This window comes from Lontra canadensis, unplaced genomic scaffold (genome assembly GCF_010015895.1).
Source record: "Lontra canadensis isolate GAN:19392208 unplaced genomic scaffold, GSC_riverotter_1.0 scaffold993, whole genome shotgun sequence".
Taxonomy (NCBI): Eukaryota; Metazoa; Chordata; class Mammalia; order Carnivora; family Mustelidae; genus Lontra; species Lontra canadensis.
In genome coordinates, this window is record NW_022631977.1 from 1 (window position 1) to 19,597 (window position 19,597).

The 19,597-nt window shown below is 40.3% G+C and overlaps 1 protein-coding gene across 1 annotated transcript; it reads left to right on the top strand.

The window, feature by feature from the left end:
* Positions 1-156: 156 nt before the first annotated feature.
* CR1L (complement C3b/C4b receptor 1 like) lies at positions 157-18,863 on the top strand (the record flags this gene model as incomplete). Its single annotated transcript, XM_032850832.1, has 7 exons — positions 157-336; positions 971-1,070; positions 5,010-5,095; positions 15,985-16,383; positions 17,072-17,248; positions 17,351-17,453; positions 18,663-18,863. Coding segments are annotated over 7 exons (1,217 nt in total), but the record flags the coding sequence as incomplete, so codon positions are not given.
* Between the last annotated feature and the right edge of the window lie 734 nt (positions 18,864-19,597).

The following is a 19,597-nucleotide window of genomic DNA, read 5'->3' on the forward strand; positions in this document are numbered from 1 at the left end:
CTCATCTCTATGTTCACTAGTAAGAGATGCAAACATTTCAACATTATTAAGGTGTTCTGTTTCATTGATCGCATCTATGAAGCACACTGGAGAAAAAGAGGAAGTAAATAGAAGTTTCTCCATTAACTTGGATGTCACTATGGTCTTGCTCTCCAGGTCGGTGCAAAGCCCCGGAACACCTTCCATTTGCCAAGCTGGCAAATGCTACGGACGAGTATGAGTTTCCCATCGGGACATTTCTGAAGTATGAGTGCCGCCCTGGTTACTATGGGAGAGGGTTCTTTATCACCTGCCTACCCAACTCGGTCTGGTCAAGTGCCAAAAACAAGTGTCAGCGTAAGTACCTCTGGACTGAGAACTCTGTGTCAATCAGACATCCGTAGAGCTGAATCAATTGTTCAGATTTTGGAACTAAGACACGTACGATTATTATGTTTGCCTCGAGTAGAGTACATGTGACAATTATACTTTCTGTCACACCTTCTTACTGCTCTGACTTGCTGGCACCTCCATTACAAGGTCACTTCATGAGAAATGACCTTCACAAGACACAATGCAGGAAAAAGCTCCATTCAGTAGGAGTTTCCCATTGTCACCATTGAAACTACATCACCAATGACTCAGAAAAGGGAAGAAAAAAGTAGGTGGGGAGAGAACCCCGATTTCGAGATCTCTGATTTAAGCTGGTTGGATGACAAAATAACCACTTTGGTAAAAAGTAAAGTTTGCATTTTTCTGGGGTGCACAACACAGGGAAAAGATCAATGAGGAGGGGAGGTCTGTTTTTGGAAGTGGAGCTTAGTAGGTGGCTGACTCTCAGGCAGTCGTGTTAGTTTCTCTGAGATGGCAAAATCTGCGGAACCACAAATACTTTTCAGTAAACTCCATCCAGGTTGGGACCTTATGTGCTTACTGAGAGAAGTTCGGCTTGTTCTATACCCAATCCCCCAATTCTGCTTCTCCCCCATAGGGAGATCATGTGGAACTCCTCCAGAACCCGCCAATGGCAAAATGACTGTAAACGGAGATGCCCGGTTTGGATCAACTGTTAATTACGCCTGTAATGAAGGGTGAGTCGGCAGCAGCATCATTTGGGTTGACAGTTCCAGAGCTATAGCACCAATCTCTAAACAAGAGTCTTAGAAAGTCTTCCTGTCCATTCAAACCATAGCAATAAGATTTCTAAGTAGACATGGTGGCTTGAATCCAGGTATTAAACTACATTTGAAAAGACTAAACAAACATTTGAAAAATAGGAAGCACCTGTATCTGTGCTAGAAACTTGGGGGTGGGGAGGAAAGATGTCTAGGGCACACCAAATTCATGCGCCTAGAACCAAGTGAAACGTTCACTAAATGGCAAGGACCAGGTCTCTAAAGAAGCAAATGGAACAACCATTAGTGGCTCTGCGCACATATTCCCACCCCAAAGCAACAAGAGCTGGAGATGGTGGACTCAGAAGTGGGAAAGAATGACTTGTTTAGGATGATGGAACCCTGAGGTGCAGAGGCAAATCTTGATTGTTATAGCCCCTCTCCAGAAAGGTGCACGGTGCAGACATTTGCTGTGGCTTATCCTTAAAGGAGATAATCAATTATCTGCTTTGCCTTATATCTTAACTTTTGCTTTTAAAAAAAAAACTTATTTATTGCTTACTTAAAAGACATATAATGTAACATAAGTGATCATTAAAATCAGGAAGAAATAAAGTGAACTTCAGGGTATATGCTATCCACCTTAGGATATTGCTAGAACCTTAGGAAACATTGCTAGAACCTTAGACGTCTCCACTGTGCCTTTCCCAGTTCCCATTCCTCCACCTCCAGGATCTCTCTGGAAATGTATAGATGTATAGATCAATAGAACAGAACTGAGAACGCAGAAGTAACCCCACACACTTATGGTCAACTCCTTTTCAGCAAGGGTGCCAGGACAATCCAATGGTGAAAGAATAGTCTTTTCAACAACTGGTCTTGGGACAACTAAACAGCCAAATATAAACCCACAAAGTAGGAGGAATGAGTATCATGAATCATGTTAACAGATTAAGCCTGAAATATTTGAGTAACTCCACTTGGTCTAGAAGTATAGTAAATATTATCTCTGCATTCCTACATTTGTTTTGTAATATCTTCTTTCACATGTTTTCCTTTTATTCTCATAGGAATGATAGGCTTAATAATGTTCCATTCTCAACCTGTCCTCGTCTGGCTTTACAGCCAATTTATCTATATAAAATGAGCAGAGCGTGGTTCTTTTCCAAAGCAGGCTGGATCTGTCCATCTTTTTTTCTAATATCTTCTGGTATTTCTGTGTTCTTTTAAATATATTTGAGGCTATGTAATTAAGCGCATGCACATTGAATACTTCCAAGAGCATTAAAACTTATTGTAGTGGTTTGCTCCTTCTTTCTAATAATGCTTTTCAGTTAGTCTATTTGTGTGTACACTTATACTCCTATTATATATTTAATATAACTACATTGCTTTTTGATTATTTACCCACTCTCCTTAAATCTTTTGACTTTTTACTCTCCTGTATCATTCTATGTTAGGCGAGTCTCTGATAAATAATCAATAGTTAGATTTCCTTCATCCAGTTTGATAATGTCTACCTTTTAACTAAGGAGTTTAATCCATTTGCTTTTAATGTAACTACTAATATTTAAAATTAATGCCTACTACCTGATTTTGTGTTTCTATTTATACCAATTTTATAGTTTCACACTTCCTCAACTTTTGTGTTCATTAGGTTTTCTATTCTTTTTCCATTCTGTCCTTCACTAGCTTGGAAAACAGAGGCTCTATTTCTAAGAAGTTCCTCTGGAAATTTTAACTTGTATACTTGAGAAATGCAAAAGTTAATCCCTACATTTATCTCCCTGCTTGCAACACATGGATGTAAGAAAATTTCAACAAATTTGCATTTGCAAATATAGTCAATAATACATTGAATTTATGTGATCCCATTCACTTATGAATTTGTGTAATCAATATAGAAAGCTAGAAGTTAAGGGGAAAATGTAAAGGGCTAGCATTGTAGCCCAATGACTCAATCTTGACCTGAAAAAGATGGACAAAAGAAATTCAGATGGATCTTAATGGATTTAACCCAGTAGGATAAAAATTTTTAAGATAGATTGAACATTCAAAAATCAATCAACATGATCAACTCTATAAACAGGCTAAAGAAGAAAAATATATGCCCCTAGCAATTGACAGAAAATGCAGTTGGCAAAATCCAGTGTCAATTCGTGACAGAAACTCACAGCAAGTTAGGAATAGCCTTGAACAAGTCTGAAATCTAGGTGTCAGCAGGTTGGTTCCTACTGGGAGCTCGGAGGAAGAATCCATTTCGTGCTTTTCTCCTAGCTTCTGGTGCTTGTCAGCTGTCCTTGGCATCATGAGCTATAAACACATCATTCCTACCTCTGCGTCTGTCCTCACATGGCTTTTCCTCTGTCTGTGTCAATGTTTTCTGTCTGTCTCCTTGTCCAGATTTCCTTCTTCTTCTGAGGACAACAGTCATTGCATTAGGGCCCATGTTAATCCAGTATGACCTCATCTTAACTCTGTTATATCTGCAAGACCGTGTTTCCAAAAAAAGTCAGATTCTAAGGTTTCAGGACAGGAATTTGGAGGCACACGAACAGACATTTCACTGAAGAGAGTTTATCGATGGAAAGTAAGTACAGGAAAAGATATTCAGCTTCATTAGCCCTTAGGAAAATACAGATGAAAACAACAGTGAAACAATATGACACATATATCTGAGTGGCAAAAATACAAACTAGTGAAAACAGCAGATGCTAGCGTGGTTGTAGAGGAACTGGATTACTCGTTCATTGCTGATAGGAACAGAAACTGGTTAACCCTCCCTGGATAACATAAATGAGCTATCAAGCCATGGAAAGCCGGGAGGAAACTTAATTGCATTTTACTAGGTGAAAGAATCCAGTCTGAACAGGCTCAATACTGTATAATTCCAGGGAAGTGGCATTCTACAAAAGAAAATATGGAGTAAAAAGATCCGTAGTAGCCAAGGGGTGGGAGGAGGGAGAGACGAATAGGCAGATCTCCGAAGATGTTTAGGGCAGTGAAACTACTCTGTGTCATTCTGTTAGGGTGCATCCATGTCAACATGTGTTTGTCTAGACCCACAGACTATACAACGCCAAGACTGAACCCTGCTGTAAACCATGGACTACAGGGGATAATGATGTGTCAATGTAGGTTCATAGTTGCGAGCCACTATACCAGTCTGGTGGGGGATGTGGATAATGTGGGAAGGAATGCATGTGTAGGGAAAGGGAGTATATGGGAAATCCCCTGTATCCTCTGGCCAATATTACCATGAACCCAGAACAGCTCTTAAATATAGTCTGTATAAAAACTGAATACTTGTAAGCACACTCACATACCCACAAATTAGTACAAACAAAACTGAGGAAGTCCGAATAAAATTGGCGATCATACCTATGTCAGAATCCTGGTTTTAATATTTTACTACAGTTTTGCAAGACATTATCCATGGGAGAAATTTACATTTTCCAAGTCTTATGGCACACTTTGAACAGTTTGTGGCATACTAAGTGAGAATTGCTGCCTTTAACGTTTTACATAGGAAATCCGTGTTCACCTTGTTTTGTTCTGCTTGGATTTCCTTTGGTTCTAGTTTGAAGAATCTTAAACATGTTAGGCTTAAATTAAAAGGTAGCTCAGTGTAATTAAGAGCAGAGGACCCATTTAGCTTAGACATCCGAATAAAGATTAAAATTTGGGAAAGTGGTAGTATACTGTCACAAATTGTGATATATATATATACTATGTCATGTAATATGTATACGTAGTATATGTATACATATATGTACATATATATACACATACAAAGTATATACCATGTCATACACTATGACAAATGGAAATTGTCCTTCTGAATTCTCCGGGATACACTCTCTTGTAAGTAGCCACTTCAGTGGGAAAATAACATTCATTCTTCTTTCCCTCTAGATACCGACTTATTGGTAAGACCTCTATTGCATGCATCATCTCAGGCAAGACTGTCACCTGGGATGACGACCCACCTATTTGTGAGAGTGAGTTGAAATAGTCCTTGTTCTTACCTTTTCCAGTAGATTCTAAGTTTCCCCCTGAAGTTATACAAATCTTAAGTGGATTCCTTTTGTGCATTCTATCCCTCAAAACCTATGTGGTTTCTGGCAACTGTTTCCTTATGTTTTTGCCTTATGTCGTGCCTTTTCTGAATCTGGGGACTTAATGCGTAAAAGCCTTCAAACCTTACTTTTCCTTCAATTAATTCAGAATGACGTTGATTGTGCCACCCCCAGTGTAACAGTCATTCTGCTTGGCAAATTGGTCAAGATTTTTCTAAAGCGATGCTCTCCAAGGCTGGTGAAGCTGTGGATCAATCAACACTCGCACATACGTGGAGGTCCACAAAACCTCTTGAGAGGCACCATGTGCCATAAGCCTCAAAATGGACATAGACTTTGACCCACTTCTTAGAATTTATACTTGGGAGATAAATACAGACTTTTCCTAGGAATTCACTATACCCTTCTCATTGCTTCATTCATTATAATAGCAAAAATGTTAAGGTAACCTAAATAGCTATGGATTGGAAAGTACAGGAAGGAAAGAGTCTTGTTAAAAATGACTATCGAGAATTCCTTAAGAAACATGAATTGAGCCCCGCAGAATTAGAAGAGATACATCCAGGGGCACTTGGGTGACTCAGTCTGTTAGATGTCTGACTCTTGGTCTCAGCTGAGGTCTTGAGCTCAAAGTTGTGAGTTTGAGCCCTATCCTGGACTCCACACTTTGCTTGGAGCCTACTTACAAAAGAAGAGGAGGAGCTAGAGGAGGAAGAAGATGAAGAAGACAAAGGAGGGGGAGGGAGGAAGAGAGGAGGAGAAGGAGAAGAAGGAGGAGAAGGAGAAGAAGAGGAAGAAGAAGCAGAAGAAAGGAGGAGGAGTAGAAGGAGGAAGAGGAGGAGGAGTGGGGAGGGACAGGAGGAGAAGAGGAAGAAGAGGAACTACATCCATACACTGGAATGTTATTCAGCTAAAAATAAGAAAAACAAAAGAACAAAGAAACACAATGTCATGGAGAAACAATTAATGATATATAAACATGTAAATTATATGCTTTTATGTGAAAAAAAATCAGATGACAAAACAGTACTCTGGCTAGATCTCTTTATTTAAAGGTAATACACCTATATCTATTCCTAGATTTTCATCTTTATTTCTAATTCTTTAACCTTTTTTTTTTGAGATTTATTTATTTATTTGACAGAGAGAGACACAGCGAGAGAGGGAACACAAGCAGCGGGGTGGGAGAGGGAGAAGCAGGCTTCCCTCCAAGCAGGGAGCCTGATGCGGGGCTCGATCCCAGGACTCTGGGATCATGATCTGAGCTGAAGGCAGCCAGCCACTTAATAGCTGAGCCACCCAGGTGCCCCTCTTTAACCTTTCTTATACTAATCTTTCCTGAATGGCTTCAAGCCTCTTTGGTGAATGTGGGACGAAACTTCGGTATACGTTCTGGTCATGTAGCAGCATGCTTTCTCAAGATGATAATAAAAAAAAAATTTTTAAAAAAGGAAAAAGGAAAAAAGAAGAAGAAGAAGAAGAAGACGAAAGAAGAAGAAGAAGAAGAAGAAGAAGAAGAAGGAGAAGGAGAAGGAGAAGGAGAAGGAGAAGAAGAAGAAGAGATGAAGAAGAAGAAGAAGAAGAAGGAGAAAAATCTATCTTCTATTCATTAGTGCTGCTTTGAGTCTGTCCATAGGCTCCCAAGTCTGGGAAATGGTTGATGAATAACCATTACTTTTTTTTTTTTTTCAGTGATTCAATCAGAGGTAGATTTTTTCTGCTTGTAGCCATCAAATAATACTTAACTGCACTCTTCATCTATTTCAGTTTTAGAGGATCCACAACAATTAGCCAGGGACAAAGATCTCTGCAGGCAAGTCATTCTGATCTCTGTTTCAGTTGCCTCTGGCTATTAAGTGCTGCCACTTGGCTCCTGCCAGCCTGAGGTCCTTTGGTCTCCACTGAATTCAGGAAATCAGATCAATAACAAAGCTCCCAATGTCACCAAGGTCATTCCCAGCCTACAGAGAATAGCCATCAGAGAGTCTATCAAGAATACGGAAAATTCCCCAGGAATGTATTTCTCAAAGCCTTGGGTGAAAGGATAACAGGTGTCTCTTGGAACACCCCACCCCCCAGGCACATAGTTAAGGGTGGACGAACAGGGCTCACTAAGCCCACTCTGGCATTGCTAAATCCATAAGTCATAGGATGTCTTCCTCAGGACTACACTAAGAAAGGTCCTGTATTTCAGCTTCATTTAATGTAGGTCAACCTCTAACTAACACAGTGAATTCACAGTCTTAATTCTTTTTCTTTTTGGGGATACCTTCTTGCCGGTCCTAATTGGTGCCCCCCTCTTTCCCCCCCAACCACCACCCCAGCTCCACATCCAGGTCTTTCAGGACTTAAATCAGGTTAAAGAACCACAATTATGGTGAAGTATTAAAGGTAGGTCCTGAGGAAGATCAGCAGTCCCTGAAATTGGAGTTGCCAGATTTAGTAAACAAAAAGACAAGATAGACAGTTAAACTTGAATTTCAGCACAGCAACACATATTTTTGTATTCTAAATATGTGCCTTGCAGTATTTGGGATAGACTTATATTTAGAACTAGCTTTCGTTGTTTTTCTGAAATTCAGATCTAACTGGACATCTGTGTTCTTCTGGCAACCCTACCAGGGCAGCTACTCAGGACAGGTCATTTACAGGTTCTTTGAGCAAAGGGAGGCTTACCTCCTCACACAGGGGAGGAGGGGCTGCTGCTTCTAGCAAAGGAGGCTCAGCAGAATTTCCAGGTACAAGGTATTCAGCATCCTTAGATTCTACCCATGTATCTCCATCTCAATTTTTTTTTTAAGATTTTATTTCTTTTTTGACAGAGAGAGGGACAGCAAGAGAGGGAACACAAGGGGAGTGGGAGAGGGAAAAGCAGGCTCCCTGCCCAGCAAACAGCCCCACACAGGGCTCCATCCCAGGACCCTGGAATTCTTTTTTTTTTTTTTTTTTTTTTTTTTAATATAAACAGGACCCTGGAATTCTAACCTGAGCCGAAGGCAGACATTTAAGGACTAAGCCACGCAGGCACCCCTCTCCATCTCAATTTTTAGAGTCCTCCTTTTCCTAATCAATGCTCAGACTTTAACATAAGAGAGGCTGTTAAGTTGTGAAGTCAGTTTACCTTGGAATCCAGTCACAGGATTAGATGTTGGATTTGTTCTTCAGAAATCTGGGCTCTGTAGCTAAAACACTGCAAGTTTCTTTTTGGGCAGATAATAGAAGCGTTCAGAGGCAGACCCTGAGCAGTTATTTAAAGCACTTTCTTTCCGTTAAAGTCTTCAATGCACTTAGAAGTAACCAACCAACAAACTCTTCTACCTTCCCTCCCTCGTCCTCTCTCTGCCTCCCTTCCTTCCACTCCCTCCCTATTTCTTTCATATACTGTCTAGGAGCACCACTAACATATTTGATGTTGTTGGGGATACAACATTGATATTGCTGGGTATCCTGCTCTGGTTCCCCATCTCAAAGGGAAAGTTTGAAATATTTCACCATTAATGTAGTATTTGCTATAGGCTTTTCGTAGATCCCCATTTTCAGGGAAAGGAAATTCCCTAATATTCTTCATGGCTAAGAATTTTTTGTCATTAAGTTATGTTGAAGTTTATCAAGCATTTGGGCTACATATCTGGAAATAATCATATTGTTTCTCCATTACTCTCTTAATGGAATGAATTGTTTTCATGACTTTTTTTAATGTTAGTTTTTGATGTAGTGTTCCATGATTCATTATTTGCATATAACACCAGTGCTCATTTCAACACATGCCCACCTTAATACCCGTCACCAGCCTAACCCATGTCCCTCATGCCCCCCTTCCCTCTGAAACCTTCGGTTTGTTTCCCGGAGTCCATAGTTTCTCATGGTTCATCTGCCCCTCTGATTCTCCTTCCCTTCAGTTTTCCCTTCCTTCTCCTAATGTCCTCCGTGCTAGTCCTTATGTTCCACAAATAAGTGAAACCATATAACAATTGTGTTTCTCTGCTGGACTGATTTCACTTAGCATAATCCCCTCCAGCTCCATCCATGTCGATGCAATATTCATCATTTCTGATGGCTGAGTAATAATCCTTTGTGTGTATGAACCACATCTTTATCCACTCATCTGTTGAAGGGCATCTCAGCTCCTTCCAGAATTTGACTATTGTGGACATCGCTCCCAGGAACATTGGGGTGCATGTGACCCTTCTTTTCACTACATCTGTATCTTTGGGGTAAATACCCAGTAGTGCAATTTCTGGATCATAGGGTAGCTCTATTTTTAGCTTTTTGAGGAACCTCCATAGTGTTTTCCAAAGTGGCTATGCCAGCTTGCTTTCCCACCAAGAGTGTAACTCAACCATTCTCTTACACCAAACACAAAGATAAACTCAAAATGGATGAAAGACCTCAATGTGAGACAGGAATCCATCAAAATCCTAGAGGAGAGCATAGGCAGTAACCTCTTCGACATCGGGCCACAGCAACTTCTTCCAAAACGCGTCTCCAAAGGCAAGGGGAAAAAAAAACAAAAATGAACTTTTGGGACTTCATCAAGATCAAAAGCTTCCACACAGCAAAGGAAATGGTCAACAAAACTAAGAGGCAACCCACAGAATGGGAGAAGATATTTGCAAAGGACAGTACAGATAAAGGGCTGATATGCAAGATCTATAAAGAACTTCTCAAACTCAAACCCAAAAAAACAAATAACCAAATCAGAAAATGGGCAGAAGACATGAACAGACACTTCTCCAGAGAAGACATACAAATGGCTAACAGACGCACGACAAAATGTTCAACATCATTAGCCATCAGGACAATTCAAATGAAAAGCACATTGAGATACCACCTTACACCAGTCAGAATGGTCAAAATTGACAAGGCAAGAAACAACAAATGTTGGAGAGCACGTGGAGAAAAGTCAACCCTCTTACACTGTTGGTGGGAATGTTTTCATTACTTTTTGAAAAGCAAGCTGATTTTGAATTCTAATCGTACCTTCTTGGCATAAAATGACTTGGTCATAAGATTTTATAATTCTTTTATGTTGTTCAATATACGTAATATATTTTAGATGTTTTTCAGATATAATTTATGTATCATAAGACTTACTCTTTTAAAGTATAAATTTAATGATTATTACTGTATTCATGCAGCTGTGAGACCAGCGCCACTAATTCTAGAACACTTTTATCATTCCATTCCTATTGATTTTTAGAGAGATTTGACTGTAGTATTTTTCCCTGGAAAAACCCTTAGAGGGTTTTTTTTTTTCCTCTCTTTTAAGATTTTCTTTATCTATCTGACAGAGAGAGAGAGAGCACGAGACCATAAGCAGAGGGACCAGGAGAGGGAGAATGCAGACTCCTCACTGAGCAGGGAACCCAACACAGGGCTCAATCCCAGGGTCCTGGGATCATAACCTGAACCAAAGGTGGACGTCCAACCAACCTTAGGGGCATTTCATATCAAACTTATGATCGTCTCATAAAGCCAGCTGATAGTTTTCCATATATTTGTTTCCCTATAAGAGTTTAGGTGATATTAGCATTATTTCTTCCATAGATATCTGAAAAAAATTCACCCATAAAGCCATATCTCCTGGAGTTTATGCTGTTGGGAAGTCTTTTTTCCAGCACATTTTTCATACACTGTAGACTACATGTGTATATATATACATATATATGTATATATTCATACCTCGTAGACTTTATATATATATATACATAGTTAGATAGATATGTACATCTATATGTACATATACACATAATATAGTACACAATATTAATATTGTGTACTATATTCACTTCAATGACTCTTTCCTAAGTGAACACCCGCATGTAAACAGCACTCCGAGAAAATTTAGTCCGTTTTACCACCTCAGAAGCCTCCCCTATGCCCTTTCTCAGTTACTGCCTTCCCAAAGTGACCATTTATTGGGGTTCTATCACCAAAGATTAGTTTTGGCTCTGCTTGAATTTTACATTAAAGGAATCAAAAACCATGTACTCTTATGTGTCCAGCTCCTGTTAAATGATATGTGTAGGAGATCATTCACGTTGTTGCATGTAAGATTAACTGGATCTTTTTCATTGTATTATATTTCATTGTGTGAACTTAACAATTAATTCATAAATTCAGCTGTTTATAGGTCAGTAGTATTTTATGCGTGTGCATAGGCAATAAATGCACACATATACACACATGTAAATATTCAAATGTCTATATATATGCGCAGCTGGATAAAACGTTTACATGTTCTATGTAAACAGTGTTGACATTTCTCTAAGTGGAATTGTTGGGTATGAACGTGGTCAGTCTTAATAGATCCTGCCCAAAGATTTTATACAGTGAGTGGACAAATTTACTCTCGCACCAGAGGCATATGAAAAGTCCAGCTGTTCCATATCTCTGCCAACCTGGTATTTATCACGTGTTTAAATTTTAGCTGGGCTGGTGGCTCACTGCTGCTTTCTTTTGCATTTTCCAAAAGACTGAGGATGCTAAGCACCTTTCATATCTTTGTGTAGTGCCTGTTCAAAACTGTCTTCCAATCTTGCTAGTTTGTGTATCTCTTTATTGCTTTGAGGAATTCGTTATCCAATCTCAGATTTTCCAGTAAGCCTAACACACATATTTTCTTCAGGCTAAAATTCATCCTTTGCTTTCTTATGATGTTTCTTGATGATAGATAATGTGCACTTTACTAGTGTCCTTTAATAAGACTTACTATGTCTATCCTTTCTGGCCACTACTTTCTGTGTTCTCCATAAGAAAACTTTGCCCATCATTTTATCTTTCAAGTTAAGTCTGTGATTCATCTCAAATTAATTTTTCGTATGGTGTAGAGTCTGGTCAAGGAATTTGTTTGCTCATTTTGTTTCTTTGTTTTTCCTAATGGATAGGCAATTCATCTAATACCTTTTTTTTTAAAATTCAATTAGCCAACATATAGAACAGCATTAATTTTGAATGTAGAGTTCAATAATTCATCCGTTGCATATAATGCCCAGTATTCATAGCAGTAATATCCACAATTGCCAAACTGTGGAAGGAGCCAAGTTGTTCTTCAAATGATGAATGGGATAAAGAGGATGTGGTACATATATACAATGGATATAAAGGATGAATAGCCACCATTGGCATCGTCATGGATGGAACTGGAAGAGATGATGGTAAGTGAAATAAGTCAAACTGACAAGGACAATTATCATATGATTTCACTCATGTGTGGAACATAAGGAATAGCATGGAGAACCATTGGGGATGTAGGGAGAAGTGAATGGGAAGAAATCAGTGAGGGAGACAAATCACGAGAGACTCTGGACTCTGCAAAACAAACTGAGGGTTACAGAAGGTAGGTGGGTGGGGTGACGGGGTAACCAGGTGATGTTTATTAAGGAGCACATGTATTGCAATGAACACTAGTTGTTATACACAACTAATGATTCGTTGAACACTACATCAAAAGCTAATTATGTTGGCTATTTGAACATTATGAGAAATAAAATGACACCTGCAAAAACAAAAACAAAAACAAAAATAGCAACCTTCGGTTTGTTTCCTAGAGTTGAGACTCATGGTTTGTCTCCCTCTCTGATTTCTTCCCATTCAGTTTCCCTCCCCTCCTTTATGATCCTCCGTGCTGTTTCTTATATTCCATATATGAGTGAAACCATACGATAATTGTCTTTCTCTGATTGACTTATTTTCCTCTGCCTAATACCACATCTTTTTTCTCCATTCATCTGTCTATGGACACCTCAGCTCTTTCTATAGTTTGGCCATTGTGGACATTGTTGCTGTAATAGCATTTATCTAAAAAACCGTTTAAGGAGGACTCGTTCCAGGGCCGCCTGGGTGGCTCAATGGTTTAAAGCCTCTGCCTTCGGCTCAGGTCATGATCCTGGGGTCCTGGGATTGAGCCTTGCATCGGGCTCTCCGCTCCATGGGGAGCCTGCTTCCTCCTGTCTCTCTCTGCCTGCCTTTCTGCCTACTTGTGATCTCTGTCAAATAAATAAATAAAATCTTTAAAAAAAAAAAAGAAAGAAAGAAAAAAAGAAAGAAAAAGGAAAGACCGGTTCCCATAGATCACAGGGCAATAGTATAATACCCTAAATCAGGTGACATAAGTGGGTCTCATTTCAGAGAGGTTCTGTTCCCCTGGTTGATTTATCACACTGTTTTCATGACTACAGCATTTATTTAGAATTGATACCTGCTGGTGTATCATCTAAACATGTACTTCTTCCAAGATTTATTTGGTAATTCTTGCCCCTTTGCATTTCCAGACAAAATTTAGAATCAGCTTGTCTGTTTCCACAAAAAAGAAACCTACTCAAATTTCTATTGGCTTTCTAGGGATTCCGTAGTTCAATCTGTGGACCACTAACATATTTACATTTTTGAGTTGTAAATTCATGAACATATTTTGCCATTTCTGAAATTTCTTTAATTTCTCTCCATAATATTTGCCAATTTACATTTTAGAAAATGATGTAAACATAGAAATGTAACATTGGGAAATGTAACATTTCTTAAATATGCAATCATTTGACCTTGGATCCAACAATCTTGCTAAATTTTCTTATAAATGCAATAGTTTATCTGTATATTCTTTTGGATATGCTGCATAAATAATCATGTCGCCGATAAATAATTATCCTATGTTTAATCCCTTTCTTTCTTGTATCTTTTATTTATTTCTTGCTTGACTGTGTTGGCTAGAACTCCAGTACAATGCTGAATGGAAGAGATGATACTGAGTTTTGAATAGTCACCATAAAGCCTGGTGTTTACTAAAGATTTGGGGGAGACATTATTTATCTGATTAAGGAAATTCCCTTTATACCTAAAGATTTCTCATGAATGTGGATTCTAATTTATCACTGTGGCTCTATTGAGATGATCATATCCTGATTCTCCTACACTGTGTTAATTTTTGTACTTTTACAAGTATCTCAAAAGACACTATTGTTGTCTTTATGAAAACAGTATTTATGCATATTTATCCACATATTAACTATTTCCGTAATCCGTCCTCCATAGGACCGTTCTATCAGTTCCTTATAACACTGTTTTCCTTTGATCAAAAAAAATGATCTTTTAGCATTTTTATATTGTAGGTCTCCTGGTGATAGATTCTTTAAACATTTTTCTAAGTACAGGATTTTTAAAAGTTGTCATCTCTGTTTTCTGGCTGCTTTTAAAATTCATTGCTCTTGATTTTTTACAATATTGCTATGATGTTTCTAAGTAAAGGTTTTTTTTTTTTTTTGTACTTCTATTTCTTCAGTTTGTACGGATTCTTGTATCTGTGGTTCAGTGATGTCTTTCATCAGTTTTGGAATATTCTGTCATTACTTCCAATGTCCGTGATCTGATATCTCTTTCCTCTCATTGTGTTCCTCACATGTGGTAGGCCTTATCCCTCTATCCTGTAAGTCCGTTACTCTTTCTGCTATATTTCTGATTCTCTTGACTCTCTGTGTTATTCTGAAGACTTCCTTCTGTCCTAGATTCCAATTCATTGATTTTTGTTAAACTGTGTCTGACCTGCTTTTAATTCTATCAGCTTCTTACTTTTAGTTACTGTATTTTATACTGATAAAAACATGTATTGGATTCCTTTCAAAATTTGCCCCGTTGTTTTTAATGGTTTCTAGTCCTTACCAAAAGTTTAGGTTTCATACACATTGTCCTCAAAGAGACAAACATAACTATTTCCAATCTGTGAGTAAGAACTCCAGTATCTGCGGTCCTAACGGTTCCATTTCTATTGTCAGTGAGTCTGCTGCCTCTTCTTCATGGGATTTTCTTTCTTTCAGTACCTGGTGATCCTTGATTGTATGTCAGGAATTACATTGGAAAACCTTTCTGTAGAAATGAATTCAAGGTCTTAGATGATGAACCTTCTTCTGAAAGGATCCTTGCTGTTATTTCTACCTGGGACATGAGTCATCTGGCACCACTTTCATTCAGCTCAAACACTGTTATTTTGTTATTTTTCTGGGCCACCTACAGTACTTGCAGAACTGCAGTAATCTTGAGTCCCAGGGCCCATGGCTTAGAGGTCTCAGGAATTGTCCGAAGGTGTTCCCATTCATATCATTTACAGGTTCAAAACGTTTCACATTACATTAGTCTACACTTTCATGTAATTTTCTTATACGTATGCAAATATTTTGAATTCCACTTCTTGCACTGGTATATCTGTTGTTTCTCTCCCCTTCCATTTTTCTTTCAGCAAGGGTTTTTTTTTATTATTTTTTTTCTTAAGATTGCATTTATTTATTTGACAGAGAGAGATGACAAGTAGACAGAGAGGCAGGCAGAGAGAGAGAGGGAGAAGCAGGCTCCCTGCTGAGCAGAGAGCCCAATGCAGGGCTGGATCCCAGGACCCTGGGATCATGACCTGAGACCAAGGCAGATGCTTTAACCCACTGAGCCACCCAGGCGCCTAGGGTCTTTTTATTTATTTTTTTTTTTTGAACACTCTCCTGAGCTAATAACAAAATGGAAATGAAGAAGGCAAACGGAAAAGAGGACGGGAAACCTGTGTACACTATGGTGTGATAATATATCAAAGAGCTATCTAAAATGAAAGGAACGTGGATTGTGTTAAAAACGCATATGCTCATAGGAAATAGTATAAGCAGGAAAGGCAGAAGGCATGCTATTATGCCCACCAAAATCACAATCTCGTAGACATGTATCTCCATGTTACCAAAGATTAAAAACCAATAACAAATGCAAAACTAGTTCTACTCATTGCATTTCTGACGAGCTATTTGATCCACTATTGTTTAAGTTGCCATCTCTTTTCCCAGCGATTCCTTGTGGGCCACCCCCAGCCATTGCCAACGGAAATGTCATTAACCCCTACAAAGAAGATTTTCCCTATGGAACCGTGGTGACCTATCGCTGCCATCCCGGACAGAGAGGGAAAAAGCAGTTTGAGCTTGTGGGCAACCCATCGATATATTGCACCAGCAAAGACAATCGCGTTGGCGTATGGAGCGGCCCTCCGCCTCAGTGCATCATACCTAATAAGTGCACACCTCCAGACATTGACAATGCAGTGAGGGTGTCTGAGAACAAGACCTTATTTTCCTTACATGAAACCGTGAGGTTTATCTGTGAGCCGGGCTTTGTCATGAAAGGACCCCCCAGCGTGCAGTGCCAAGCCCAAAACACATGGGGGCCAGAGTTGCCGAGCTGCTCCCGAGGTGAGTCTGACTGAGGCTTTGAAGGGACCGACAAAGGGCATGGGTTGCAGGGAGATCAGGAGGTCAGTGCTCGTTCTGGGAGAAGGATGCGTGTGGGGAACAATGTGCGGAAATGAAGCATGAAATTATGAGAGTGTGTGTGTGTGTGTGTGTGTGTGCCCTTACGTATATGTGCCTTCGCTTTGAAAGCAGGAGCTTCATCAACCAAGGAAGGAGACTTTGGGACTCTCATATTGAGCATCCTCAGAGTAAAATACAAGCTCCAATATCTCCCCGATATCCTGAAGGCTGAGGTGCACTTTCTACTCAGCTGTGCAATAAGCACTTTAAATGCCTTATCTCATCTACCCTTCACAGCTCTCCTTTATGACAGGGCTAGTAATTCCATGCTGACTGGCCAGCTCTGGAGAAAGCACCCTCAGGGTCCTGGTCACGCATTTGACCTTGTGCCAGGAAGAACTCAGCTCCAGTGATCGTCCTCTTACTAGGTGTGAGGGCTTTGGGCACATCCCTTCATTGTCTGATTTTACATAATGGTAAAAGGAGGGGGCAGGAGCATCACTTGATTTCCTCTGTTACATCTGAGCTCCCCTTTAATGATAAGCCTGGGACTCCTCGGAAGGTTTAGAATGTAGTAAAAGATGTTTCTCCATCACTGACTGGTCCTTCACACCTGTTCTTTCCACAGTATGTCAGCTGCCTCCAGAAATTCTGCACGGAATGCACAGTGCAGAAAACCAGGCCAATTTCTCCCCGGGGCAGGAAGTGTCCTACAGCTGCGAGCCCGGCTATGATCTCCGAGGGGCAGCGTCTCTGCGCTGTACGCCCCAGGGAGACTGGAGCCCAGCGGCCCCAAGATGTACAGGTGCCTACACTGTCATCTCCTTGCAGATCAGTCTTTTCCGTCCTCACATGACCATCTTACTTCTGTTTTCTCTTGTTCTTGTTGTTGCTGTTGTTATCCTAGTGAAATCATGTGCAGACTTCCGGGGCCAACTCCCTAATGGCCGTGTGCTCTTACCACTGAATTTCCAGCTTGGGGCGAAAGTGTCCTTCGTTTGTGATGAGGGGTGAGTATGACCTGGCAGAGAGACGGGGGACACAGGACTCGATGCTGCTATGCTGACACCGGGGCCAATGGGGGTCTACCCAAAGAGCAAGCTGCCTAATGGCAAAGAAGTACCAGAAAGGACTGATACCCGAAACAGTGATTGGGAAGTATGGTGGGAACCAGATGGAACCAAGCGCCACGTGTGCTTGAAAAGGAAAAACAGTAAATACACCGAACAGCAGAAGTGTAACAAGAAATCTTGGATATTCAGGTGAAACATTACATGTATGAATGAAAAGTAACTTGGAGGCACGAAAGGAAAAATATTGCATAGTGGTTGTTTATAAAACGATTGGGATGTCAAAGAAAGTTAATTACAAGTAATATGCAGGGATTGTTCCAAGAAAAATTTAAACCGGTCAATAGTGGAATTCGGGATAGGAACAAAGCATCAAGAGGAATAGTTTTCCATCTAGTTTTAGGTCAGCTAATTAGTGTTAGTCTGTATCACAGGAGTATGAAGACCTACGCTCATGTTTGCAGTAAGGTCGTGAACTCTCTACGGGAATCCTAATGACCTTGGTGTTATGTTCCAACAGCACTGACGGGTAAAAAGCATGGACGACAGAGCAGCTGTCCTCCATATATTCCGAGGATCCCTTGGCAGGCAGCAAATATCCGTTCCAACAAAGCCCTGGAGGCAATCCAGGGAGCCACTGCTCTCCAAAGAACCCTCTCTTCTCACCTTTCCCTTCCTTTCCCAGATAATTTGCATTAACTCATCAACAGTGGGGATATGCCAGATGTGGTGTTCTGGAACATTCGGAACGTGTGGGCCCAAAACAGCAGCCTCTGCTGTCTTTCCTCACCTTCTCTGATTTACCAGCTTGAATCGGGAGTTGTCTTCCTCCTGAGCCACCAGAGAGGAGAGTGCTATGTTGTGGCCTAGAGAACAGAGTTGCTGACAGAGACAGACAGGGAGCTGTCAGAGGGCAGGATGGACAGATGACCCCCTGACGGTCGACAACCAGAGACCGTTGTCACTGCTCCGTCCTCACTGGAAACCGCAGTCCTGCAAATGTTTTGATTTCACAGCCTCTGGCAGCTGACAAAGCCGATGAGCTGGGCTTTTTCACCTGGCATTCATCTCAGGCACTAAACTGTATTTCAGCGGAAGGGGAGAGAGAAACGGTGCGCTCACCCCACCACTGGTGCTTTCGTTCCTCAGGTTCCACCTGAAGGGCAGTTCTGCTAGTTACTGCATCTTGGTTGAAATGGAAAGCCTTTGGAATGACAGTGCTCCTGTGTGTGAACGTGAGTACAAGGAATGCCTGTTCAGGTCGGCACCTCCCTCCTGGTTTTCTTTGCTGGTTTGTTCCTTTAATGTGTCTTGCCTATAAAATTACCTAATATTTGCCCCCTTTGTTGATCTTCACTTTGGATCAGCATTTTCTTTGCTGCAAGGGCTCTTTCTGGGGGAAATATATCTGAGCATCACATGTTTGGGGGATCATACTATAAGTGTGTATAAGCATAATGTGTGCTACAAATGGAGAGAAGTCTTCATAGAAGGAGGGAGATTTAGAGCCTGAAGCGTGTTTCCTGTCGAAACGATAGTTTTTATATTTTGCCACGATCATCATTCATTCCTAGTCTTATTCTTCTGACAAACTTTTTTGAGCATCCGGTAGGTGCCACCCAGCCTTCTGGACACTGGGAATACACCTATAAACAAAAAAGACTAGCACCCTGCTTCCATTTTGTTTATATTCTTGTGTGCAGGGAAAGACCAAAAAGTAAAAAACAGGGGTGCCTGGGTAGCAAGGTCAGTTGAGAGTCAGAGTCTTGGTTTTGGTTCCGGTCTCAATTGGTTGGGATTAAGCCCCACATCGGGCTGACAGCTGAGATCAGTTTGCTTCAGTCACTTTCCTTCTTCCTCTGCCTTTCCTGTTATTGCCCTTCTCTCCCCCCCTCCACCTTGAAATAACTAAATCTTTAAAAATAATGACAAGCAAACACATAGACTACTTCAAGTAATACCAAGTGTTATTATGAAAAAAAAATAGGGTAATGCAATAAATTAGACTTTGGGAATATACCTGTAAACAAGACAGACTTGGGCCTTGCTTTCCTGTTGTTTATCCTTGTTTTTAAGGGGACAGA